The following is a 27,983-nucleotide window of genomic DNA, read 5'->3' as shown; positions in this document are numbered from 1 at the left end:
TATTGAGTATCATAAAGTGGACCAGTATGGAATTCAAGATTCAAGATTCAAGATTTGTATTTGTCACATGCTCACACAGATGTGCAGTGAAATGTAAAGACTGTTCCGCAAGGCCATGCAATAAACACTCAATGCTATGAGGTCTAAGCCTAAGGCAAAATCATTTCCTGATTTTAAACCTCAAAACTTGCTTTAACACAATAAATACATAGATTCTTAGTGTATTACCTACATATTTACTTTTTTCCTTCCACATTTTGACTTCTTCACGAAGGGCTTAACGGGGGGAAAAAAAATATTCCTTTCATTATTTATTTCTTAAGTCTGACCCCAATAGTCTTCTGTATTTTCCTAATGAAAAATGCAAACAAAAAAATCAAGGTAGGTCATGTTTACATGTTAATACCCTGTTTTGACTTGTATTTAAAAAAAAAAAATTGCTGGTATTATGTTTGTTTGGAATTATTATTTTCAGTAAACGTTATCATTTTGTAAATTAACTAGCGTTTGAATTTGTTCTTTTTAACAGGAGGAAGTATACTTACAAGCTGAATGTCCCTATTATTTTCAGTATAATGTCCTAACCATAGACTGTAAGTAAATTTTCCCACAGCACTTGAAGGCAACAGAGAAGGCGCGCTCCCCGGACTGCTCAGGAGATCTGTCAGTTGTAGAGAACACCACTCAGGTAGCGGGACACTGAACGCATCTGGACTCGGTCTTTACCCGACCTGCTCGCTTTTATCCTTTTTGCCGTTTGACTGAAAACAAACATTTTATCGTTTCTTAAAATAATACTTCTCGTCGCCATTACTTCTCAAGTTGTTAAAAGCGGCTCGGTTTCACTTCTCAGCAGCACACTCTGCCATGATTTCCAGGGAAAGCTAGCTATCGTTAGCCGTAAGAGCTAGCGTTCATCATCCACTGTTCAGGGGGGGGAAGTAGTGGATTCAGCCGTGTGTGTGTAGGGTGGTGGGGGGGGAGGAGTAAACTGGATTAAACATGGAGAAAAGTAACCGTTTTGTAGAGATGTTCCACTATCTCCAAGACCCCCACTTGGTCGCCCGCTTTCAGCGCATTTGTGGGGTACACGGGACTTTTTCTAGAAGCGTCGACAGCAGCAAGGAAGCAGACCGGACTCACTCGCACAACAACGGGGCTTGCCATCATCACAGCACGGGGGGGCGTGAAAGGGAAAACATGGGAGCTGGAGAAGGAGAGAAAGTGCAAACGACTGTAGGGGGGCTTCGGAAGAGGATTGCCGACTCTAATGTCGCGAAAAACCATGATGATGATGATGATGAGGGGGGGGAGGAGGAGGGCGATGAAAGTGCCCCTCAGAACGGGGCAGTTGTGTCTGCAGCGACCGCCGCGGGAGAGACGGTCGCTGTCGGGGGGAACGGTCGAATTGTAGCCGGGACCGACTCGGAGGAGACGATAACAGATAAAGGCAGTAGAGACCCGGGACCCCCTGGAAGCAGCACTGTGAAACCCCTCCGCAAAAACTCTCTGACGGGCGACGCCGGGCAGGAGTTCCTGATCGAGAACCGGTTCTTGTACTACATGTTCACTTTCGGAACCGAGCTGGGCAACGAGCTCTTCTACATCACCTTCTTTCCCTTCATCATGTGGAACATGGACGCCTTCGTGAGCAGGAGGTTGATCATGGTGTGGGTGTGGGTCATGTACCTCGGACAGTGCACCAAGGATGTGATCGGGTGGTCTCGACCCGCTTCACCTCCCGTGGTCAAAGTGGAGATGTTTTACAACTCGGAGTACAGCATGCCCTCCACCCACGCCATGTCGGGCACTGCCATCCCCTTCTCCCTCTTCTTCTTGACCTACGGCCGGTGGGAGGTACAGTGAATCCATCTTACTTTTGCTGCTTCAGTGTCGAAAAGTAACCCAAATCTAAATGACATCAAGGGTTAAGTTGAATGAGTGGCATGAGCTGCTTCCTCTTGTGAAAGTTCCCCATTGTGTTGTTGCATCACATCATGTGCCTGTTTAGAATCAGTGGCAAGTGGTGAAAATGCATCCCATACACTAAGTGTTGTCTTTTTGCCTTTTGACAAGGGCTGTGACACTTAAATTACAACTTAAAAAAAAAAAAAAAAGCATTAGTCTATTTATCACACCAGAAACACGTGTGATCATACTTGTGTGAAGTTCCCAATATAATTAAACAACACACTCTAGCATGTAGGAGCTTTGGGTTTTGCTTATTTCAGTCCCTAGATCTCATACAGAAACACCTCATAGTAGACCACATACATCTGTTTCAGCAGCATCCCAAATACAGCCTCCTAAAGCTTTAAACACTTGAAATAATAATGGACCTTACAAGTAAAAAAAAAAAAAAAAGTAAATGAAGATTCCAAAATGCCACCACACATCGTCTACTTTTAAGTTCATCGGGATTTATCAGGATCAGCACATTGTTTTCACGAGAGACACGGTGCAGAAACATCTTTTAACAGAACACTAAAATGCAGAAAACAATCCTTGGGTTCGTTCGCCCTGAGAAATGCTGATGTCATCACAGTGATTGTCCAGCATGTCCTACTCTGGCGCTTTCGTTTGCAATACTTTCAGCGATGTTTGCAGCACAAGTAGCAGACGATCACAGTCAGATGAGTAAAGCGCAGTCTGTGCTGGAATTGTTTTTCAGTGTTATAATTATGTGAAATAATCTTTAAATTGTTCTGACTATTGCAACACTGGTCATATTGGTGCAAAATCATTATGCCAATTTAAATGGCAACTTAAATATTCACTAAATCAGGTGTAGCTTGCCAAAAGGTAAGTTTTCCTTCTAAAATCTATATTTATATATCGGCAATAAACCCAATGCAGGCTATTTTCCTGCCCCTGCAAACAGGTTTTTTTTTTGCATTTCCTACAGAGATCACACATCATTGCAGATCAAAGAATCAGCCCCCCTTCCCTCCCCTTCCCCCAATGCTAAATTTACATGAGCAATCATATGATAATTGCCAACTCTTGATACAGGATCACTGAGCCCTATGAAGTCAGCCTTCTGATGCTGCTTCATTAACAATTAATGTGCGGTTGGCCAAGTGGATACAGTGACAGCAGCCGTGGCAGCTGTACAGTTGTATGAGCACATTTGTTTACCTCTTGTAGTGGAGGTGAAATCAAGCTCAGTGTGGACACAACTAGACTAAAGGTCTACTGCCAACTGACTGTTGGGCTGTCACATTACTATGTTTGATACATAGCAAAGTAAGACGCTTTTTATAGTGCAAAATCAAATCTAAAGACCAGAGAAACAGAAAGTTCAGAAACATACCAATTATCAATTTCCAAGGTAAGGGATTTTGTTAAAGCAAAACCTGGCCATATTTATTGTTTAAAGCTTCTTAAGAGTAAATATTTGTAAATCACATAAGTGTGGTCATGAAATCCTCTGGGTTTTCTGATTGTTTGGAATTTAAATATTTTCATTAAGCACTTAGGGCAGTTTGTACAGAGGTTTCAGTCTTTTAAAGGTGACCTTGACAAAGTACGAAGATATTGATAAAAAACAATATTTGTCAGCCCCAATATTGCCAAGATAAATGTTAACTTATTAACATGCTGTATAAACACTACTTTGATGTGGTTTTACAACTCAGTAAATAGTGATTCTCATCATGAACGGATGTGTTTAAAAACACACTTCCACAACTTTTTCTTTAACTTTGGTCACTTGATGACATCTCATATTCCACCGTCTGTTCTCCAGCTTTGCTAAAGTTACAAAAATTCACGGTGTCCCAAATCATTAGAATAACACGCGTGCAGGAATTTTGTTTTAACAAGCCGTTCTCAGTTGTTCTTGTTCTTCACCTCCTCCCCATTGACTGCGAAGGAACAACAATCCATTGTGTCCCACTCTGTTAAAACCAACACAAAGTCTGTTTAGTCCTTCTCCATTGTCTTTCTGTGCATCCACACAATGAGAGACCAGATCAGCAAACTACAGGAAGTCCATTTGATTCCCATAGAACTATGAAACATACGACACCCCTTCAAAGTGATGCATAGTCTGTAAAGTGTTCATGCCTAGGCTCTGTAACTATTTATCAATGAGTTCATTGACTGAAGGCAATTGATAATTTTTCATACATTTTCACGCTAAAATGGAGAATTCTTGCTAGGTTTTAACCATAAAAACAACACTTTTTGATGTTTAAAAATTAATCTAATCTTTTAAGATCAAACGTTTAGAGTTGATCTGAACATAAGAAAACAATCAAGGCATTGTTTAGGGCTCCGTAGAATTGTGATGGGTGGTCTTTCAACCTTTTAGTGGGAAAAAAAGATCAAATAAATGCAAGTCAATTTAGGACCTGTTGCCGTTGTTTTTTTTGCCCTGGCAGTGCCCATTTTCAAAACAAAACCGATGTAGTCAAGGATTTTCAGCACTCGAAGTGTCCGTAGTGCAAAAATTCCCTCAGCGTCAGCTGTTATGTTGTTTTTGCTGCACCCTCAGCGCTCACAGTTGAAAAAAGTACGACATTTGGAACAGCGCTGGCGCTGTGTTCACTTCTCCCTCACTGACCAATCAAAATCAAGAAGGTGCATGACTTCTAATATCAGGTTTGTCAACTACAAAACAATAGTATGCAGAACATATGCAGAACTGCACAGCTCTGCCATTGCACCTTTAGTACATTTTGTGTTTTTATATACTATTATATATATTTTTATTTTCTGTTTATGTTCCCTGTCAGCATGAATACTTTCTGTTTTATAACTTTTAATTGTTTTTGCAACAAAAAACAAGTCAAGTTTTTTGTATGTGTTTAAATGTATGGTACTACTTGATAACCAAGTCTGATTCTGTACTATGGAAGAGAAGAAATGTATCTGACTCGTCTTGTACAATTTCCATGTCTAGAGCTGTAAGCCAAAACTAAGTCCATGTTAAATTAAGACAGAAGAGGCTCATCAGTTTTCTACATTTGAAGGCCAGTGGGTCTCAAGGAGCCTGCGCTGATGGTTCTGGTTAGCCTGATAACCTTGGGTATTGCTCCTGTAGCTGCTACAATCCTGATAATGCCCCTTTTGTATTCCAACAGAAGTATCATGATTTGTAACATCCAGAATGCCATTGTGGGCGTAAGTAAAGAAGGACATTTTGAAAAGAGAAGCGTGGGAGCCCTGTTTTTGTTGCTTGAATCTCAGCAGGCGAGAGCAGAGGTGGGACTGATTTAAGACACTCTACCTCCCTGTCTGTCTGCCATAGCAGTTGATAAGAGCGCAGACCCCTGACATTGGAGTGTGGGAATCCAAGATAAGACGGTCTCATTGTCTGCAGCTTTCTCACGTCTTTCTGTACCTATCAACTAAAAAACTGCGGATATCTTTTCAGCATTTTCAACTCAAAACTATCCCTACACACAGTTGTCAAATAAACACTGCTGACCTGCTTGTGTTGCTTTATCTCAGACTTGCTCAGCTGTTATCAATTTTGTGGAGAGCAGGTAAAAGTGCATACACCATACAAGCTAATCTGACTGCAGGGAGTCACGTTACATGAGGAGGAGAAATTGTAATTTTAAATTTAAGAATTGCTTTATATTTTGTGTGACTAGATCAATTTATAGTGTACAGAAGTGACGACACACATAACTTGTTAAGATTAGAGAGTGGAATGTTTTCATCTACCAGGGTTAGGATTTGTAACAGTGCCATAATAGGTTCAAAATATTCAAATAGACTGAGAGATGACTGCAAACTGATATCTGGAGGAGGCAGGGTGTGTCCCTCACATCCCCTGCTGCTTGCCGTAGTTGCCCTGCCAGCATTCCTGCTGGAAGTCTGTCTCTGCTGACTTGTCTATAGTGTTTTTGGATTTGCATTGGGCCAGAGTCAGATGCTCCGCCTTCCATCCCACCCCAGCCCTTTCTCCAGATCAGACAATAACCAGAGCCAGATGTCTCACTATAGCCGTTTTCACATATGCACTCCGGATAATATCTAGATATTTACAGGAGGACTTCTCCGGAGATTCTCTCGACCTAGCCGTTCACATATGCTCCTCACAGTTGGAGACAGTGAGGAGGGGGGGGCGGGTTTCTGCTATAATGAGAATATTTGCCTTTATATCAATGCTATGTGTAATCCAATGGAATGACAACATCCACAAAAGAGAGGAGAACAACATACTGACGAACAGAAAATATAATGCAGCCGTTTAATGACGTGCCCCGAGATCGTAGTGGTCGCGTGCAGACACTTAAGGCAGTCACTGTATAAACGTCTTTCTCTTTCCATTGGCTCAAATTGAAATCTACGGAGTATATGCTGCCGCGTTCAGACATCAGCTCACTCGGATTTTCTGCGGAAAAAAATACTAGGGGCCTGGCAGGAGAAACTCTTGAGTAAAGTCCGCGCGAAAAAATGCGGCTGTTTGCGTTCACACAAAGCCTAAATCCCCTCCGGGTAGCCAAATCTCCGGAGTTTTTCAGGAGATGTGTGAAAAGGGTTTATGGAAGATGCTGGTAAGAGTGAAGTAAGGGATGCGACAATGGACAGTGGAGCATTTCAAAGTGTGGGAGATAAATGGCAAGAGGGAAGGATGAGGTAGAGAAAAGATTAAAGTAATAGATGACAGGAGACTTAAAAAGATGAGACTAGAGCGCGAGAGATGTCGGAAACATAAAGGAGAGAAGTGGTTAGTGGCAAGGAGACAGGGAGAGATTTATACAGAAAAGTGATGGAAGAAGAAGGAGAAAAGGAGAAACAAGACTAAATGGTGAAGAGAGGGCTGGAAGAGGCGATAAGACGAGGCAACGTGGAAAAGGAGCTGGAGAAAAAAAGTGATGAAAAGTAGGTTAAAAGAATAAGAGAAATATGTAAAGCAGATACAAAAGCCTAAGAATTTCCAGACTGAAAATTCAGGCATCAATGCTTCATTGTGTGATATGAATCCTCATCATTTTCTCCAGTGGAGCCAGAACAGAAAACATTATGGTAAACAGGCTTTGTGCGAGACTTCCTCCCTATAGCGGGACCAGTACATGGGAACTGTGCCGCTTTTCCTGCAAGCATGAATGAGTTTAACAGTATTGCATTTCCTAACTCCAACCATGACTTTTTCCATTGTGCTTTTATGGAAATTGCAGATTAATATCAAGCGTAAATCTCCTATGTTGCATTCAAAAAGAAGGAAATAATGTTTGCTTTTTAAGGAGCTGCAGCATTGTTTTTCTTAAGTCACACTTTGACGTTTATCAGATAAACCCGCGGAAGATAAGTTAAATGAGCTGTTCAAGACAAACTTAAAACCAACATCTTTCTTAAATAGATGTGCTTATGAATTGTCTTGTGCAGCGATACAAGTTATTTAGACTAAAACACTTTACATTTACTAGAATAACACACTGACCTAGATGTTAGCACTTGTGTTGACCAGTTCCTGTTAATCCCTCTTCGATTACACATGGGCAAAGGTGAGAGTTTAAGGACACACTCACGCTAGGCAATCCTTACCGTAACTTCACCCCTAAAGTCCAGTTTGTTTGACTAGTGTGAGTGCTCAGATCTGTGCTCAAGCAAGGTACACTTCCTTGGCATTGGCACACGCACGAGCACAAGCAAGGGCACACAACGCGGACAGCCTTCATTTATGGAGAAATCGTGTTTTACGGCTGCATCTGACTCTAATGACTCGATATTTGTTGTGAGGGTGCACTCTACACTGAAGCTAACAGTCAATAAGCAGTGGCTAGAGAACCACAAGCCACACAAAAAACACACCATGTCCATAAAACTTTGCATGAGGCGACTGCCGCAGCACCACAGTGGTCACAGGCGCAGGGCCAAAGCGAGCGTGCAAACACGGCCGTGGGACCCGCTGACACCGGATCTGTTTGCTCACAGACAGAGGACACTGTGTGGACAACATGTCTGCAGATGGTGTCTCTGTCCTCTCCTCTCCCCTTCTCTCCCTTCAGACATGAATCAATCTTTCCTTAAACACAGCGTTGGTTTGAGCATGTCTGGCAGTCTGTGTCTGACCTAGCTTCAAAGCTAATCCACACACATAAAGACGACTGTTTCTCAATCTAAACCTCCCTCTGCGCTGACCTCATTTTCAAAAGACATATAATTGACACTTTGAAGCAGAGCCTGCTGGTTAGAACACCTCTAGGAGAGTCTTACAGGAGAGCTGACTGTGGTCAGTCACAATTTAATATAGTTGCAGTTTGAGATCAAATACTGTGTTAAAGACTTTTGCCTTCTCCCGTCTGATATCAAGCAATCCTTAGGGCCTAGTCCACACGTCAAAAAATAAACTTCAGGATCTGAGGCTCTTGAGTCTGTAAATATGCACTTGTGTGCGTTGGAAACACATGTAGGTTAAGGTTTGGTTTTCTACCCTAAGACGGATTGCAGCTGAATCTGACCTTAGGCCATGTGTTCATAGGTCTCAGTGCTGTCCTTTGCTGTTTGCACTGACTGGAGAAATAATCTTAGTCACGTGAGGGAGAAGAAGCTGACTTTGGACACTTTCAGCTGCAGTGAACCCAGCTTTCCTTTCTCTCCCTATTCTTCTTGCTACAGGCCAAGCATGTCTGATAAGAGAACAGCAGGATTGCTTAAAGATTTATGAGGGCCTCTGAGTCTAGGGCACATTGGCAGATAATCATATCTACCACATTACAGCAACATTTATCCAGGCTGGGAGTGTTTCTATAATCTCCAGAACTCACAACATTTTATCATATTATTATTTTTATCTTAATTAAGCGTAGTAAAGATTGCAGGGATGTCATGTGTTCCCTTTGATGCAGAGACTCATTAACAAATATATGTATCATGATGCATGACAAATGTTTAGCGTAGGGTCACTCAGTGCAGATCAGAAGCAACAAGGAAGAGAAGATTAAAGATAAAGACTAAGATAAAAAGAATAATAAAATTTACGATCAAAATGAAACTTTGGACTTACTCTATAGATGGACCGAAAATGTCATCACACACTGAAATGGTGATATCTGCTAGTTAGTCTGCAGTTTTTTTTGCTTGCACGTTGAAGTAGAAGTTTGTGTACACTACACATCCACATTACACTGTAAGGCACTGTCTGAGCTGTTGAAGAAAATGTAATTATTCTGTAGAAGAGAAAAAAGTAGGTATGCTGACAGGCAGGAGAGTCACAGTAAAAGTGAATTTCTTTTATCCTTGAAAATTGAGGAGATATGTGGTAATTTGCTGCAGTTTAACTAGCAGCCCCAGTCCTTTAGTGATCATTGAAGAGACAGTTTTCTTTTTACCCGGATTATCTCGCCAAGAAATTGCATTTTCATCGTTCCCGCAACATGAACATTTGCAATAAATGCGTTGGCAAAGAGCACATTTAATGCAACCACAGAGCTTTTTCACCAAGTGTCAACCTCCGGTGTTGAAAAAATGAAGCCAATGCGGAAGAACCACTTGAGGCTGGCGGAAAAAGCCACGGAATCACATACACACCCATTCAAAAATGACCGTTTTTACAGTTTTTTTACAGTAGAAATAAACTGTCTGGTAGAAAAACACAAATTTAGTCTGGAGAGCTCATTTCTTCATCGACACATTTTATATTTTAAAATACTCTTCCATTTGGATTTTATGCTGCATAAGAGTTATTCATAATAAGGGTCATGGCTGATCGACTGAGACAGCATTTCCAATATGCAGACCGCCACAGATGGGCTTTAAAAGTCTGCTTCGGAAAACAACATGCGACATAACTAAGACTACGTCCATGTTTGTATAAAGTCTTTGTGTCTTACTCAGCGTGTGAACATTTTAACTGTTGCAGGACTGGTATGATTGCAATGCTTTAACACCATGTTGAAACAGTTAAAGCTCAAGCGAACAGCTACACTCAGATTCATTATAATATTTCTATCACTGTATCACAGCTGCATCAGTGCTATTTATTTGAAATACTGCAAACTGTAAGTCTGCCTAACTGGTAATATGTCAGTGGTGTTAAACATTGCGCTGAAAATTGTCTCCTTTGTCCTCCACAGTACTCTTTCTCACTGGGCTTCAGCTTGGCCCTCTGCTGGTGTCTGCTGGTCTGCGTTAGCCGAATCTACATGGGGATGCACTCGGTCCTGGTAAGTCTACACACACACACACACACACACACATGTGCACGTGCACACACAGGCAGGGGTTGACATTAAGTTAAATGTGCCAGTGGCCCTCTTGGCCACGATTTTTCAAAGATCACTGGCATGTCCATTGTAACTGCTGGCCCAGGAACGTTACTTTTTATTCTAAAATATCAGTTACCAATTTGCTCTTGAACCATTCTGATGCAAGAGTAAATTACAACTTTTATTTAATTGAGCTCTAATTTTATCAAATATTTTATATTTTTCTTATATTTACGTGCTCATGTTTATTCACCATGCTGGTAACTGTAAGAGTCTACTTAATCTGACTGACATTAATATGAGGTTGTGATAGAGCTGGAATTGTTATGATCACTTTTCTCTCCTTCTTTCTTCTCTATGAGAAACTCTTCATCCCTAGATCTTTACTTTAGGCGCTTTGTGAATAAGTTTTGTCTTTACCAGGATCTAGTCTTTAACTTTAACGTGTTCCAGCTCCACCAGCTGTCTGTCACTGTGGCTGAAACCTTTCTCCATTCTGTTTTCGTCATGCCCTGCAGTCACTCTCGACTCTTCCGTTGATTTTTTTTTTTCTTTGAATGCTGATTTAAGCTCGGCTTTTGTCGGGATCTGATGGTTTTAAGACCGCTTTACCGAACGTGTTTTTTATTAGAGAATAAAATCTGTGACCACATGCGCGCACGAGCGCTTATAATACGTTGATGCTGTAGCAGTTATTAGCACGACGTTTATAAAATAATTACTGAAAAAAATCCGGTATGACAGGAAAGCGCTGTGAAATTAACAACGTGTTACAGTCTTTTTTTCTTTTTTTTTCAGGCAGTATTTTAACTGGCCCGGACTCTGTCAATCATTCATCCGGGCCAGCGGGCCAGTTATAATGTCGAGCCCTGCACAGGCATTGCCAGGTTCTCCACCTGCAGTGTCAGTTTGGTCTCATTCTGTTTGTTTGAACTTGATAGCTGACATGTGAGAAACAGTATCAGACTAGTTGACACCTCAGCTCCAGACCTGCCCTAGCATCATGTTCTTGTGTCTTTAACTTAAACACCTGAAGAACTACAGAAGAAAGAAAAAAAAAAACACCTTAAATAATATTGACAAAACAGGTTATTTAAGAGTTAAAATGTCCAAAAAACGTATTTGGGGACTTTGACCTTCCTTTATATGTGTCGTTTGTTTGGTGTGATTAACAGGCAGGGTGTGAAACAGGAAACCTTTTCCACTCATGGAGTTGAAGCAGGAGCTGGAATCTGAACTTTAGCCTCCAAACAATAGTTTTCCTGCTTTAGAATTAGAGATGTGGAGAAAACAACTGAAGTTTACAAACATGTGCCAGGTGTCCTCTTCTCAATGACAGACAGCTGGGGTTGTTATTACCCGTAGACTTATAATCTGTGTGTCTATCTGTAAAGTTTTTCAGCTCCTTCCCTGAAATGTCTCAAAATTTTAGTTTATACCTTTGCATGTTCTTTTTTTAATTTGTCATTTTAATCTACATAGAAAAAACATATTAAATCAGGCTTAAATGTTTACAATGAGTTATTCAAATGTGCTAATATGAAGAAAGAACCAATTCAAATTAATCAAGTTTTTATTTTTCTACTAGAGACTCCTGTCTCACATGTCTTGTGTACTAATCCACAGTGTCTCTTAAATTAAATACGTTGATGCTTTTGTATTCAGCCAAGCCTCCTGGACTTCTATCTGTAACACATGGCTAATCAGAAATGTGCATCATGTCCTCCACATGCTCAGGCCTGTTTCTGTTTCCATTTATTACAGCTTTACGTCGTTAAGGAAATGAGCAGCACACATTTGACTACAGACTAGGCGTTTTCATGGCTTGCAAAAACTTGTTTCTGCACCTTTTGTCTGCTGCTCTCGCTTTAGCAGATTGTCTCGCTGATAGCAGGGTTTTGGCTCGATGTGTTCGCTGTTGTGCAGTACAGGTACAGTCATGAAAAGCATCATCGAACACCTCATGGTGGGTGTGTAAACCACTGGTGCCCTAAAGCAGCAAACTATTTCTCAGGAGTCGGGTGCCAGCCTCTAGGAAGTCACCAATAACAAAGAGTATAAGACAAACCTTTAGTTGAAAATGAATGTGCTGGAGTCATTAGGTAAAATAATAGTTGTTGTTTTTTGTGAGTTCTTTTGTTTTTTGTTTTTTACTCAAAGTGTGAAAAAAAGCAAACGAGGAAAATAAGTTTTTTGGGCTGGGAGGTTTTTGGTCTTAGTTTCAAGAACCCGTGATTTTGCCTATTTGCTAAAGGTTTTGCCTTTAGGCTTTGTATTAAAGTTGCCTCGCTTTGCCTTTTTTTAATCTGTACTAATTTACAGCGCACTGTCTACAGGCACAACATAATTTAAGCATGGAATTTGCATATAGGCTAATTTATTTGCACTTGTTTTAAGTCAGCAGAGCATCTGTATCTGTTTCTCTGTCCTGAGCAATGTATTCACAAAACGTTAAACAAGTATGTCTCCTTTCTATTATTTTGTTATTATTCGATATTAATGTCAATGTGTTGCAGTCACTTTTGGTACCACATGGTGTATTTGCTATCCACTCAATGGATTTTTGATCAGAGGTTAGTTCTGAGTTAGTAATAGATAGTTTTTATCATGCAGTCTGTGAACAAAAAGTACAATTTAATATGAATAAAAAGAATATCACAACTCATCTAATACAAACTTGATAATAAATCTTATTATTATTATGCTACCACCATATCCCAAACTATATCCTGCTCCATCGATTCAAAAAATATATGTTTGGGGAATTTTGGGGAATTTTCCTGAAACACATGCCAGTCTCAACATCCAGTAGGTGTGTGTGTGTTTGTGTGGGTTCTTCTTTCCACACTCTGCTCACATTAACCCCTGTTAGGGGTTATTTCGTTCACTGTTAAATGACCTCAGTCTTCCTGATGCACTGTTGGGCCTAGATTGTCTGTCGCCATGGCAACAGGCTCTGTGGTCACGACGCTGTCAGATGGATTGATGGATGTTGGTGCGGGAGCAGCAGACATTACAGAACGCTGGCCGTCATCCCAGACAAACTTTTGAAGGTTAATTCCACATCAGAGACGTTCTTTCAGAGCTTTTCGTGGCTGCCCGCAGGCTGTGTCGCGGTTATGATCTCCACCTCACTAAACACACACATCTAGAGCATCAGAAAAGTTGTTCCTGTTTTCTCAGAGAAAACATGACAATTAGTTCATTCGGAAGTTAATTAGATTTACAACATGCAGTGAGTAAATTAAAGGACGCCGACCTGACTCATCCTGGTGAACTGAGCTACAACTCCAGGCACGCCTAGTTTTATCCTGGCATTTAACCAGATTCGAGTTCATCCCAGCACTGACAACACCACAACTGTCAGAGTAAATCAGACATTTGAAATCCCCAGTTTTATTAAATGAGCCACAGCATTGCCTCAGAGGGAGTTGGTTGCTCTGATTGGTGTTTTTGTTGATGAATTAGCAATTACCTCGAATTATCCTCATCCTCCTAGTGAGTCATAATTGCAAGAGTAAACTTTTCCATCACAGGTGTCGAGAAAAAGTCTGGAAGAATTCATCAAAACTAAAAACAAACAGAGAACACATCCAAGATGGCTGCCTTCATTAGGGTTAAAAAAAAAACACTCAAGGTTTGTCACTTTTCAGGAGAAATCAACCAAACATGTAGTTTGATTACATAACCTCGATAACATACGTCAGTACATATTATTCTCAACATAGACCTAATACTTAATACATTAAGACAATTTAAGTAATTTGAAACCAATTGCTCTGAATTTGGCTGAAAATTCGGCTGTGATTGATTCATTATGTGAGCTCGTGGTCAGCTATATTTAACATTTTGACTTGTTTCTTACATTTGAATAAACAAAATAAAAAATGGCTACCACACAAACACTAGAGGAAGACCAATAAAACACCAGGTAATTAATTTTTTTTATTAAAACATCCTGAGGATTGATAACCTTCACTGTCCACTATTATGCATCGCAAGTTCAGTCTGCAGAAATGTTGTTGTCACTGTTCCTCATCGGAGGATGTAGCATTGTCTAAATATAAAATACCCTTGGGTGCAGTCTGTGTTTGTTTACCAACAGCCAGAGACCCTTTAAGCACCTGTTTCCTTCCTACAAAGAACTTTTACTTTGTTGTCCTGTTACAGTGTGTTCTCCACATGTTCCTCTTCCTCCTCCTCTTCCTCCTCCTCCTAACAATCAAAGCATGACTGTGAGCACTCGTGGAGCCATCTGGATTAAATCATCCGGCAGTAACCAGGAAAGTCCAGCTGCCTGTCCTCATGGGCTTTTCTCCTCGCACTGAGCCTCGAAAGGGATGTAAATAATATCTGTAACCATAGTAACCTCTCAATGTCCTTCATTTTTAGTTCACTTTCCAGCAGTAACCAGTGAAGTCACTTAATCTGTAAAACCTTAATAATCCCTTAAATCTGATCTTTCCAAAAATGGCCAATCATGTCATCTCAAAGACATCATATTCGTCTCCACAGTATTACATTTAATCCATATCGTCTCCTTCCAACTCTTCAATTAAACTGTCATACTTGTAATGACTGAAATATTTAAAGCCAAAGACACTTTACAGTCACATGCTGGCGTTACAAGAGCAAGACAATCTGAATGTCTTTAGTTTGAGAGGAAAGAAAGATTCCTCCTCTCTGCTCGACTTTTAAAGTAATCCATTAGGATGGGCCTGTTAGTTTAACTGAGCTTTAACTTTCAGCTCAAGTCTCTTTGTCTTTCTCTTTATTTACAGGATTTAGTCACTTTTTGTTACAGCCATGCATGACATGCATTGTTATTTCCCAAATTTTCACAATACTGGACTAGCAGGTAACTTCTATGCAAGATGCAGTCTACATGTCTCAGGAATTCTTTCATGCAAAAAATAGTTTTAGATGATTTTTTTTTTTTTTAAATATGCACATATATTTTTCTATCTTTTTGATGGGACTAATCACAATTAATTGGTTAACTTCAATAATTATTTGTGATTGATGTCATTTGTAGTTGCATGATTGAAATTCCATTATTTCACATTTACAAATACAAATTGTTCGGCTTTTTATTAGAATTTTTGTACTGTCTTAAGATGAGAGTACTGTACTTGGTGTTGGAATGCAACCTCGCTTTCATTATGTAATAAAATAAGGACCGTCTTCTAGATGGAAGGTTAAGATAAAACCCTAACCAGGGGAAAAATATTGTTTGGAGTTACTGTTCCCTTCGTGCTTTAAGGGGTAAAAAGACAATAGAACGTTGACATGGAATGAGCGAGTTACAATTCGTACCCCATTATTTTCACCTTCCGTTGTTTACATTTCTTCAGGTTAACACGTGGGGTCAGTCATTCTGCCACTGATTGGTCATCAGACTTGGCCTCAGAGATGTTAAAGGGGGAAACGTGGGTAATGTGGGAGTCAGTGAGGCGGGGCAGTGCTGTGTGTCTACGTGCCTGAGTGTTTGTAAAGCTCCCATTGCGTGCCTTCCGTATGCTTACAGGACTCTCACACTTTCACAGCACTTTAGTACAAATTCCTTGTGTGTGTAAGCATACATGGCCAATAAAGCTGATTCTATTTAACGCAAAAACCACCACACACTGGAACACCGATATGATGCTGTTGCAGATTCAATTAAATCCAAAGGTGTAATGACTGCTTTTCTTTGTAAGTGTGCTGTTTAGGAATTGTGATGTGTAAAGGGCTACTGTTAAGATAATCCCAAATTAGCCATCAACAGTTTCTCTTTCTCTTTCTAAGAGCTAATGTCGATGTTTGTATAACTTTAACTGAATTAGTTTGACACTAAAGTATTTAAAAAAACTGGATATTCTCATGCAAGTTCTTGAGTCAGATGTTGCATTTCTAATGCACTTGAATGACTGATTTCTTGACGTGTTTTGCAATGGACTGAGAAAATGGTATCCTTGAAAAGTGTAGATCCCCATAGACATAGCATCTGATTGTTTTCTCAAAGTACAATACGAGCTGCATTAAAAAAAAAAAGATAACAAAAACACAATATTTTGTGTCAAGGCCTGAGAACATGTGGCTCCACATAGACACAGCTTGTTTCCACCTGATAACACAGTCTGATGTCTGTTCTGAGGCCTAAAGGCTCCACCACCGTCAGGCCATGTGGGAACTGTTGTAATTCAGGGAGTGGAGCATGAACACATGGTGAGCCATTAGCGGTCTGCTCTGCCAGGCCTGCCGGGTACTTAATGTGTTCTGGAAATCATCACGCCCAATGAAACTACTTCCTCCTCCTTTGTTCTGCAGGAAGAGCTCAGAGCAGAAAGCTGTTCTGCTACTGTACTGTTCAGCTCTGGTGTTTCCATCTGCAGACCTTTTACCAGACTGCTCACCCCCCCCCCCCCCCCCCACACACACACACACACACACACACACACACACACACACACACACACACACACACACACACACACACACAACTCTTGTGTCCTGGAAAATTATATAACGCTATGAATGATGTGTTATTGTTTTTTTTATTTAAATGCAGTATTTAACTTCCCTGGGCAGGCAAGTGGAGCGTGCAATCAGCTTAGACTTTCAATCGATAGTCCAGCCTGGAGGGCCAGTTATAATGTGAGCCCTGACAGGTCTACACATATCCTGTAAAAGGCAAAGTATTACCTTGCTTCATTTGCAAACGTTTGACCAATCTTTTGTTTCGTTATTCGTCATGTATTGCTAATCATTAAACTTCCAATGTAACAACTCTACACATGTTACAGTAGCTGCAAGATAGCTAACACCAAGCTAACTGTGATGTCTGTGTATTTCTGTGACGACTCAGTCTCTGACCTGTCTTTTATTTTCTGAATTTGAAAATCAGAATAATTCAAGGAAACGATGCACAAATAAAATATGGAGTGCTGCATTTGAAGATTGCTTTGTCAGTTTATGCGTCAAAAAAATGTCCACTATTACTTTTTTGGTTTGTTTGGTTCGCATGAATTTAAGAAAATGGTCAAAAACATGTCAATCGCTGCTCCCACAACTCAAATCTTCTTTGTTAATTGTCATAGAGGAGTTATGTATCAGAAAAATATGATCAAGAAACAAGCTGGAATCAGAATATGTCCTTTCAGAGTAAAATAAATAATCCCAAACAATCAATCAAAACAGTTGGGGTTTTAATATCAATAAACTCAATCATGAAAATAGCCACTGCAGCCATTGTGATTTAAGTTGGCTATAAGTTTACATCTTTGAAGAGAAAATAAGGTTTAAAATCGTCTAATGGATGCTGATTTAAGGATCTATTAAGTCATTTAGGATTCCACATAAACTGTAGGCAGGCTACAGGGGTTTTTAGTTTGCTACTCGTGCAGGCAACACATTCACTCATTTCTTTTATTGTAAGGCACTTAAGATAAAGGCATCAACCGCACAACTTGCACCTTGTTCTCTAAGTGCACCGTGCCAACCTCTCGCCCTCTTTGGGACTTCTTGAGATCAGGCTTCTTGCTTCTTGTTGTGTCAGTGGAGAAGAAAATTACAGACAGCTGAAAGCTTTTCTCTAAATGTGTGTTTATGTGTGTGTCATTGTAAGAGAGGGCTGATAACAGTTTGTAGCAGTAGAAGAGAGGAGATGAATCACAGAGATTCTGAGAGGTTATCGCACTGCTGTTGAGTCCACTTTAAATGTTGATACAGTAAAATGTGTCCTTCTTGAACTTCCCTCATAGTTAAGTGTGATTAATGACTGACTTTGAGTTCTGGGCTAACATTCACCTAAACGTGTATTTAAGCAGCAGAGTAGATATTTAAACTGTGACCTTGGTTTTATTGGTGTGTGGCTGTAGCCGAGGGCTAACATGCCAGCACGGCTGAAATGTTTGCAGCGTTTGGCAGGTGGAGGGAAACTGGTGTAGATTTACAGTAACTCTAATTGATTTCTCCTCCAGGGAAAGTACACACTGATAAGACATGTGCTATCAGGCACTAAAGTTAAGTAAATACTTTACACTCCCATGTCAGCCTGATGAGGAACTATTACGGTTTGATTACACTCGCTCCTAGTGTGAAAACACACATAATGAAACACTGCAGACAGCCTGTTAAACACACACTTCTCAACATAGTTATAACTACACAAAAATCCAGTTTCCCCTGGCAGATATGTTTCACAAATCTTTAACTTGGTGTCTGTAGTTTTTCTGTTTATATAGTATTGTTTATATAGAATTGTTGATTTAGTATCGTGGTTGGGGCTTTAGCAATGTGAATGCAGGCCACCCGGGGACTTGGGAGGGGGAGACAATTGTGCTTTTGCACAGTACAGGGTGACTGGACAAGTGAGTGCGCCCTTAATTGCAAATACAATGGAAATGTTTCTTTACTGAGTTAAAAAATTCAAGTAATTACCCAATACTGAGTGCCTTATTTGTCACTGTGGTATCAAAACAAGTGTTGAAAATGAACACTATTCCAGGTCACAGCCTCAGATGAAAACTACTGCAAGCAAACATAACATATTCATCCACATAGTCCAACGGTATATTAAAAAAAAGTACATGGTGTCAAAAAGCGTGTTTTTGACACAATATCAAAAACTGGTCATGTTTGTATTTAACACACTGTGCGTGCCCTGTGATTGTGTTGGGCGAACCGGACGAAGCTACCGGTGAAACGCTTTGTTCGCTCACAGTAAAGTTAAAGTTAAGTCATTTTCATTGTGCCACGGATTATTGATTTATTTTCATGGTATGTTCCTGCAACCGTGCACACATAGACTGTGCACGGGGTACCCTGTTTGTCATAAAGATTAAGTATTGATTGTTTTTTTTAACATTTAAAAAAATTAATGCATGAATTTCAGACCATAATTAAATTGATTAACTACTTAATGCTGACTGCCGAACTTTTAACATTTGATAAATATTGAAAATAAAAAATGTAGCTTTTGGATTTTTAGGACCTGATTAACGTTGAGTATATGTATAAAATACAAAGTTAACACTCTAAGAAAATACTACATAGTTTTTTAGCTTTGAGTCATCACCTGAAATAGTTCTGATCAGTTCAACTGGAGTTCTTTTCTGGCTTTAAGGTCTAAGAGGTTAAATCCACACGTACAGAAAATGTTCGTGCAGGAAGTCAACTGTCAGTTTGCTGCTCGGTTCAATAAACAAACGACCACGACGACCTTTGTGTTTGAGTCTACAGTTCACTGCCATGCTGAGATTTGCTGATTTCCTGTATCCTGTTAACACTTCCTTTATCCATCAGCAAGAAAATGCTGCAATACATATTTTATTTCCAAAACAGACGTCCTTATCTGATAAATGTGGTTCATTATTCAAATGCAATATCCAGGAAACTTTGTCACATAACTGTACTTTATAACTGTACTTGAACTTGACTAAATGAACTTAAACTACAAAATCAGCCAGTACTGTTTTAGACTACAAGCCTACTGTGCACACAGCTGGATATTAGTCCTGTTTACCTTTAAGGTAAAGGTCAGAGATATTTTCTGTGGGAAAAACAATGCGGAAATAATGAAAATGAACGTAAAAACTGATGATACTTAAAGGTCAAATTTAAGCTTCAAGTGAAGATTAAAGAATAAATCCTTCCCTGACGATACTAATGAAACTAATTAACAGAAGGTTTTAAAGCAGTTCATCAAATCCATCTGGACTTGAAATCCCCCCTTACAAGGACCTTAAAAGGGACCCTGAAATGATCAAGAAGTACATTAGCTTTTAGGGTCATAAGGTTTAAACTCAGAATTATATTCATTGATTTTCATTGCTATTTATTTTCTCTGGATGAATACATTACCGGTTTGGTCTTAAAATGTCCATCAATCAATTTCTATCCCAATTTTTGTTTTGTTGCTTGTTTAAATCCAAAGTGTTTAATGTCATTTTAATGTTATAAAATGTTCCAAAAACAATGAAAACAATAGAACACTCTTCCCTGAAACATGACGGTGATCTCTTTGTGATTCAGTAACATCACTCTTCTGTTTCTTTCTTTGTTTTTCCTCCAGGACGTCATTGTCGGCATCCTGTACAGCGTCCTGATCCTGCTCTCATTCCTGCCGGCGCTGGACATGATTGACGGCTTTAACCTGACCTACCGCTACGCCCCGCTCATCATCATCGCCCTCCACCTGGGCCTGGGCCTCTTCTCCTTCACCCTGGACACCTGGAGCACCTCTCGAGGAGACACTGCTCAGATCCTGGGTACAGGCGCCGGCGTGGCTCTGGCCGGTCACGTCAACCACCTCCTGGGTCTAATGCCTGACCCAACCCCAGACCAGCTTCCCTTCACCATGCCCGCCCTCAGCGCCAGCCTGGTGGGTGCAGCCTTGCTGCGAATCTTCTTGGGTGTGCTGGTTCTGATTGCCACTCGGGCGCTTATGAAGGCCATCACAATCCCACTGGTGTGCCGGTTGTTCAGGGTGCCCTGCGAGGACGTAAGGAAGGCCAGGCAGCACATGGAGGTGGAGCTGCCCTACCGCTACATCGTCTACGGGGCGGTTGGCTTCAATGTGCTCTTCCTCGTCCCGCTGCTGTTCAGCTACATGCAGCTTTCCTGATTGGATGTCAGTTCATTTCTAGCTGTTTTTAGATCAGATAGCCCATCCAGAACCCCATTCCTTTGCTCCTTAAGTTGGAGCTGAAGTGAAGTAAAGCCTAAACTTTTATCTGAATGCTGGCATGTTCTGAGTTTTTCCAATTTCCCCCCGTTGTTGGTCCATGTTGGGAACAATGAACCAGGTGAAGCACCTGTGACGAGTGACATCTCTGTGTTGTGCCCTTTAATTAATTCTAATTAATAATTAAGCGGCTCCTCGTGATCCCAGGACACACTGTGACGGAGCCTTACATCCACTCCTTCTCTGCCAGCTTCACGTTAATGAGCAAAACATTCTTAAACAGATGCCTCTGAAAGACTGAGAAAGCCACTGACAGATCTTTTTTCTGCGCATTCACATTTTTATTCATGTTGTTATTAAGAGTTCAGACAAAGAACCACGCAAGTTTCTTTTGGGAAGACTGGAATGTTTATAGCATTTAAAGTGCTTCGTATTAGATAAGAGCTTTAACAGCTCAACAGTTGAACTACAATTCATTTCATCTTCCATTTATCTGGTGACTAATAGTTTCGGTAACATCATTTAGGACAACATTCAATTATGTCATGTTTAGTCCAACCAACAGTCCAAAAACAAAAGATTTGTGGTGACAGTTGCATCAAATTGATTGTCGGATAGTTGAAGACAACTCTTTTTTTTGATGACTTGATTGATCCGCTTGTTGTTTTAGCTCAAGTTCAGTGTTCAACTTTGTGTGGCTCTTTGTGTGGAAGCCTCTTAATATCAATATTTGACTTCCTCCTCTCACCGCTTAAAGCAATAAGATTTATGATTAGATACTTCCTTATTCCTGTTAAAGAGGTCATGGGAAATGTGAGTTTTCTTTTATTTTGGACTCCTGGTGGAGGAGAAACCCCTTTTGATTTTAGCCCCTGAACTTTGATGGAAATAAACCAACACGAGTCAGGAATAAGAGTCAGATGATTTTCCAATCGTTGTTAACCCGTGCACAGTATTTTCTAAAAGGGCTTTCACCACTCAGTGTGCTCTGTTTACTTCTTCTGTTTTTATCCAGACTAATTATTGTCTGTTCACTGCTCGGAGATTGATTGGTATTCCTGCGAGGAAGCAATGACCTGGCACATACTGCGTAGGATTGAGAAGGAAGGAAGGAAGGAAGAATCACTTTGTTTGGGAAATGCACAGAAAGTTTTTTTAAGTGTGAAAGATTGCCAGGGTGACAGAGGTCTGTCTACTTGGCTCAGCATTTTTTTTTTTTTCGAAACACTGTAAACTGGCTTCCTGTTTGACGATCTGAAAGGCACGCTTCCACGTCCTGTGCAGGGGACAGTCTCGTGTCAGCAGGGAGGAGGCAGAGATAACGCTGCTCTCAGGAGGGAAGACGTGTTGAGCGATGGGGGGGGAGGTCAGGGCGAGGAAGGGAGAATGATGATACAACTCTGGCGAAAATATGACATTTTGTAGCGTTTGAGTTTTTTTGGCCTTGGAATTCAGAATGATGAGGACATTTTTGATAAAGCAGTTAAATGTTTTGAGAAAAAAAGGCTTTGACTGTGACACTTGAAATGAAAAACTACTACTCAAAGCAGGTTCAAATTTGAAGAAAATGTAATTGAATTTTTTGTAGCACAAAGCAAAGTACGGTCAGCCTTTAGGTTTCACGTCATCATCTTCCAACACAGACATAAATATTTTTTTCTTCAAACACTACATCTTAAAATATCCGGACTTCATTTAAAATTCATTCTGAAACATTTCAAATTTTTTCTCTTAAACTTTTATTAAATGTATCTTGACTTTTTCCCCTTAACATTGCCAGAACACATTCATCACAAAAAAAGGCTTATATTGAAGCTCACTTTTTTTTCCACTCCAGATATTCTTGTCAGAGATCATTAAAGATGGAGCAATGTTTTGATTCATCAATAACTTTTCCTGATCGCAGCAGTGACGAAAAAGAGAAGCATTGTCTTGCAAAATGTAAAAGGTTTCTGAAGTTGAAATCTTGAATTGGAAGCTGATTTTTCTTTGCCACAGCATCAGAGCAATTGGATTTGATAAACTTTACAAACTTATGTATTGTTTGGCAATACAACACATGCTCAGTTAGTGTTTTCATGTCAGGGAAGTACAGCTGATGAAAATTAGAATATCTGAACAGTCAAAAATTAGGATTATAATTTAACTGCCAATATAAACCAACATGATCTGATGGGCAAGACAAGACTCACTTCTGCTTTAAAGAAAACCAAACTGTATATTTCAGTGTTCAAAGTCTTCTTTTTTAACGCTACTTTAGCTCAGCATTGATTCAATATTCTTGTTCTGAAAACAGCATTGAAGAAAGAAAAACAGACTCCCATATGGACTCCATCTTTCTCTCTCCCCGTCGTCCTCTTGCACTACATCTGAGTCACAGTAATGAATGAATCCGTAAGACCACTGACCATCTGATCCTTCGGTGTAGATTTACCGATTTATTTTTCCTCTGTGCTTTATTTTTTAATAAAGGTGGACTCAGTTTCTTCTCGGGTTGTCTTCAAGTTTATAACATCAACTGTAAAACATTTCAGCTGTTTGGGAGGAAAGCAAAAACATTTCTGCACATTTTCTGGAATGAACATGTTTTTTATCTATGAGCTGCTTTGTTCAGGACGTTCTGTTCGGGTTCAAGGACTGTATGACCAAGTGTGATTTTTTTTTTTTTTTTTTTTTTTTTGGGGCTCCAAGACTCATCTCTGAGAGCAGACGTGTGTCTCAAACATTTCAGTGTACAGTTTTCTTACTGAACCACTCACTTTGAGGCAATACTGACAGAACATTTGGATGGAAACCAAATGTTCCATCACACATTCCTGCAGCAGTTGTGGGTGAAGTGCCTTGCTCAAGGGCAGTTTGTTTCACCAGTTGGCGGTGCGTTCAGGTGCTGCCGCCTTCTGAGCTTTCTCCTCTGAACTGAAGACCAACACAGTCAAAAAGGAACATTTCATGCTTTTTGATTTGCCTCAGTGTGGGCTCAGCAGGATGAGCTGGAAGTGTAACAAGCTGACTTCTATGATGATGATGATGATGTTGTTGTATACGGTACTGTCCTTATAAGAATGCACTGTTCCCAGAATGCACTGTGTTCCCCCTGAGCTGGGCAGAGAGGGTGAAGTTGGGAACATAAAGTTACTTTTACTTCAGTAAAAGGACCTTATACTTCTTCCACCACTGACATTAATGACAGTTGACGTTCTGTTGATTGATTCATTGGTTATAATCCTTTTGATAAACTGATGATACAGTTTTGGCGCTATTGTAGAATTAAAAAAAATCAAAATATTAAGGAGCAATACGTCAGATATCTACAGAATTGAATCATAAAACGACCTTACTAAATCATCAGACGTTAATAAAACATGATATGTTTAAGTGCCCGGCTTCTCTGACAACACAGCAGCAGCCACTATGTCCTCCTTCTGAGTTTCCATTCCAGTCCGGTTTCTAAAAAGCTCTATGACCAGAAACCTGCTAAACGTAGATAGTTTAGAACGCAGAAAGGTTTCAAGAACGATGCAGAGCTTCCGTGTCCGCGACATGGCGAGCTGCGTGCACATCGACTCTAGGGAGGAGGGGGCGGGGGGAGACAGTTCTCTCTAGTGTTTTGAATTTGTACTGCAGTACCCATTTTAAACGCTAGGTGTCAGAGTTACGTATTGCTCCTTTAACTATCATTTATTTTGCGAAACAGTTTTCCAAACATGGTTTTCCTCTTTTATTGATCACATCAGTACACTAACCGAGTTGTAAACCCAGAAATCATCAGAAATGAGACCTTCAGCGACAAGATGATTTTTTCTATATCGTGATTACGTCACATATTTATAATGAGTGACACATTTCAAATAGGATGAGATATTTAGAAAACTACATACACATGTCCAGGATAAAAACCAAAAGTTCCTCACATGAGCGTTACAGGCTTTAGATGTGATTTTTTGATCCAGTAGATGTCGCCCTTGAGCACCAGCATGAAACCAAAATAGCTTGCGCTGCATTGTTGTGTTAGCATGCTAATGCTAACGATCTTTATTATGCTTGTATCTTCACACTGCATGTAAATTTACCCGAAATGAGTGTGATCTAGAAACGCAGTTAAGCAGTATGTTATTCTTTTCTCTAGTCCCTCAATTAAACAACTTTTACACGCGAGGGGAGGAGTCGGCCGGCCGTCCCTGCGATATAAACAAACTGAAGATAGGACTCGGAAAACTCTGAAAGCATCACAGACAGTGGGACTCGGGTGTTACACCCATTGTAGACAGTCATGACTCACAGAGTTATTTTCAGAGGATATACTTGATTTCTATCACATTTAAGTATTAAAAATCGCATATAAAGCCTTTAAACTAGATTCTAAAATGGATTTCTGCATAACCTGCCAACATTTGACAAAACTCAAGAGACAGATTGATCTGCTTTGCCGGTGTGTTTGTCAGCCAGTGGTTGGTCTCTTTCAAGGACGATGAGATTTCCCCCTCCTCCAGCTTGTTTCACTTCCTATGTGTCTATATTTCAGTTTTTTATTGCGATTTATTTTTCTTTGTCTTAATGTGGTTTCCTTTCTTTGCCAATGAAACGGGAAGTGTGGCCCTCTTTTGGTTGTGTTATTGGCTCAGCATTAAGAAAAACCAACACTTTTTAAACCTGTGGTGAAGTCATGTGTGGGCAAAATGTCTCAAATGTTCCAATAGATTTCAATAAGAGCGAAATTCTTTCCCACCAGTTTCTATATACGTTAAAACATGTCTGCAAAGCACGGAGAGAATCATTCATAAAGTTCATTGTTTAAAATAAGAATGTGTAGATTCACTGTTAAACCTGTTTTACATTGCCATGAGTCTTTTTTTTGATTGCAGAGAACATTTGCAGAGAACATTTTTTTTTCCTGCATACCTTTGTGATACATGATAAGAGCATCGGTAATAAACAGGAAAAAGTGTAAGTGTTTAAACATGTGTTGGCTGTGGACTTCACATCACAGCAGGAAGACGTTTCCCTCTGCAGATGGAGGAGCGATCAGAGTAACAAGATTGATAAATTAGATAAAAACCAAACTTCCTGAGTCTGATTACAACCTATCTATGTGTGTGTCTGTGTGTGAGATTTACACTGAACTAAACAGTGCTTCATAAAAAAATGAAATATTTTATTTGATACATGGAAAACTTGAATTGGCTGAACAGGAGGTTGGCCAGAAGACCATAGATGTTTTATGAAATTTTTTCAGATTATTCAGATAATAGACTCGAAGCAGAACGGTTAAAAGTAATTACAGAGATTGTTTTAGCATCAATTTATCCTCTTATATGGTTTTGCAGGAACATTATTTGGAGAAGTGCTTCCGAAATTTGTTGTGGAATCCAATTTCTTTTAAGTTATTTATTATAATATTTCAATTGGGAGAATCAGTCTTATTTTACGTGTTGCTAATTACTGTTTATTGAAGTTGAACAATTTATCTGGGGAAAATGATGGTAAAAACCCTTCATTGTATTTGTCCTCACCTGAGCCTTACTTCATTTGGTAGGAGCTAAATTTTTCTATTTACTTATTTCACCATCCAAAAAGTTGCAATGCTTTTATTCCCATTATTTCATAAAGGAGAAACTCCACAACGTTTTGGCATCTGAAGTTCTTAAACTGCCCCCTCAAACCGTGTTGTACTATCGTCCGAATATATTCACAAGACCAAGTTATTGTTGATTGTTTCTAAGAAAACACCAGACATGGGTAAGAACGCCCAAAATTAAGTTTTTATCCAGATTTTATCAGAAAAAAACCCAAACACTGATGTAGCACCTTTTCTTGACACCCAAATGTCTTCTTAACTCACTAAAATATCAGGGAATGTATACGTAAATATGTTAATTATCATTTCTATAAACTTAAGATAGAAACACTTTAAGCTCCTTTGAGGCCCCTGGAGGCTGAGGGCTCTGCCAGCTTTGTTTTAATATATGAACCTGTTCTGATTTTTTTCTGTCTTGAAAAAAAGTGAATCTCAGAGACTTTTATGAAAAATGATTTCCTTATTTGACCAAATGTAAAGTAGTTCAACTGTTTAGCTTGTAGCTCAGTTAGCTGAAGTTTGCTCCACGTGTGCCTTTATTGCCTTTATCGTTCTTCAGGAAGAGGATTTTATGTTCCATGTGTAAACTGTGGTCCTGATTTTGTTTTTTTAATTCTCTTTTTTCTGTCCTGTTGTGTTGCCTTTTGCACTTTGTAGTTGCATTCATGTGGAGGAGAAATGTTTCCTGCTTGATTATTATTCATTTATAAGAAATAAGCTTTTAGCGAACCACACTGCTGCTTGTTTATTACTGCCTTCACTCACATAGCAACAAACTGTAATTTATGTCGATTTAGTCTGAATTAAAAGAGTGTTTAATTTTCACGTTTTGTCACATTTGCGTTTTATGACTTTTTGCATGAGAATATGTGTTAATGAGTCACAGAGTAATGTCCTAATTCAAATGAAACATGCATTGATTTGTCTGTTTGGTTAAAGTTCTCAGTTCATTCATTGTTTCAAACAGTCGCTATCTCATGACATATTTTTAAGTTCAAGAAACCTCATTTTTACACAACTGGCAGTACTCTTTTCAACAATGGGTGTCATTTTGGAACCCCTTCATATTTCCACATAATTTATTGTGAACCACTTTGAATTGTTCAGTGGTGTCCTAATGTGACTGATGTGAACATCTGAGGACATTTTATGCAGTTTCACAGTATTTGATATACACAGATTGTTTTGTCTGATTTGATTCAAAATTAGGATGTATTTCTGTCTGATTGTGTGAAAATAACTGAAATAAAAAAATATGATAAATGAAAGTTTAACTCCATTTGTTGTTTATCTTTATCTGCAGCTGATGAGGTGAACATTTAGATGCAAGAGGGGAACTACGGTGCCCCTGAAGTTTGTTTCCTACAACCAAATAGTATAACATAATTAATCACATATGAACCAAAAAATTGTTAAGCTATGCTTGATTCAATGAAGAATTCTCAGCATCAACCCTGTTTGATATGACAATAGCTTGGCAAGTGGTGCAATAAAATGTAAACTTTTTTTACCTGTATGACTTCAGGGGCTGTTACGTTGTTTTAGTCCATTTATTTATTACTCAAAAACACATGAA

The 27,983-nt window shown here is 39.6% G+C and overlaps 1 protein-coding gene across 1 annotated transcript; it reads left to right on the top strand.

Annotated features, from left to right (window-relative positions):
- The first annotated feature begins 677 nt into the window (after window positions 1-677).
- sgpp1b (sphingosine-1-phosphate phosphatase 1b) lies at window positions 678-27,681 on the top strand. Its single transcript, XM_020627879.3, has 3 exons — window positions 678-1,857; window positions 10,035-10,124; window positions 20,221-27,681. Exons 1-3 carry the CDS (start codon window positions 1,003-1,005, stop codon window positions 20,770-20,772), a joined length of 1,497 nt encoding a protein of 498 aa, XP_020483535.1. The 5' UTR covers window positions 678-1,002; the 3' UTR covers window positions 20,773-27,681.
- Window positions 27,682-27,983: the final 302 nt, after the last annotated feature.

Source organism: Labrus bergylta, chromosome 18 (genome assembly GCF_963930695.1).
Source record: "Labrus bergylta chromosome 18, fLabBer1.1, whole genome shotgun sequence".
NCBI lineage: Eukaryota > Metazoa > Chordata > Actinopteri > Labriformes > Labridae > Labrus > Labrus bergylta.
Note: the sequence above shows the minus strand (reverse complement) of the source record. Positions and strands in the feature narration are given on the sequence as shown.

Coding starts and splice junctions, on each gene's coding strand:
- sgpp1b (XM_020627879.3), top strand. CDS start 1,003: ATGGAGAAAAGTAACCGTTTTGTAGAGATGTTCCACTATCTCCAAGAC. Junction 1,858..10,034: donor TGACCTACGGCCGGTGGGAG/GTACAGTGAATC, acceptor TGTCCTCCACAG/TACTCTTTCTCACTGGGCTT. Junction 10,125..20,220: donor TGGGGATGCACTCGGTCCTG/GTAAGTCTACAC, acceptor TTTTTCCTCCAG/GACGTCATTGTCGGCATCCT.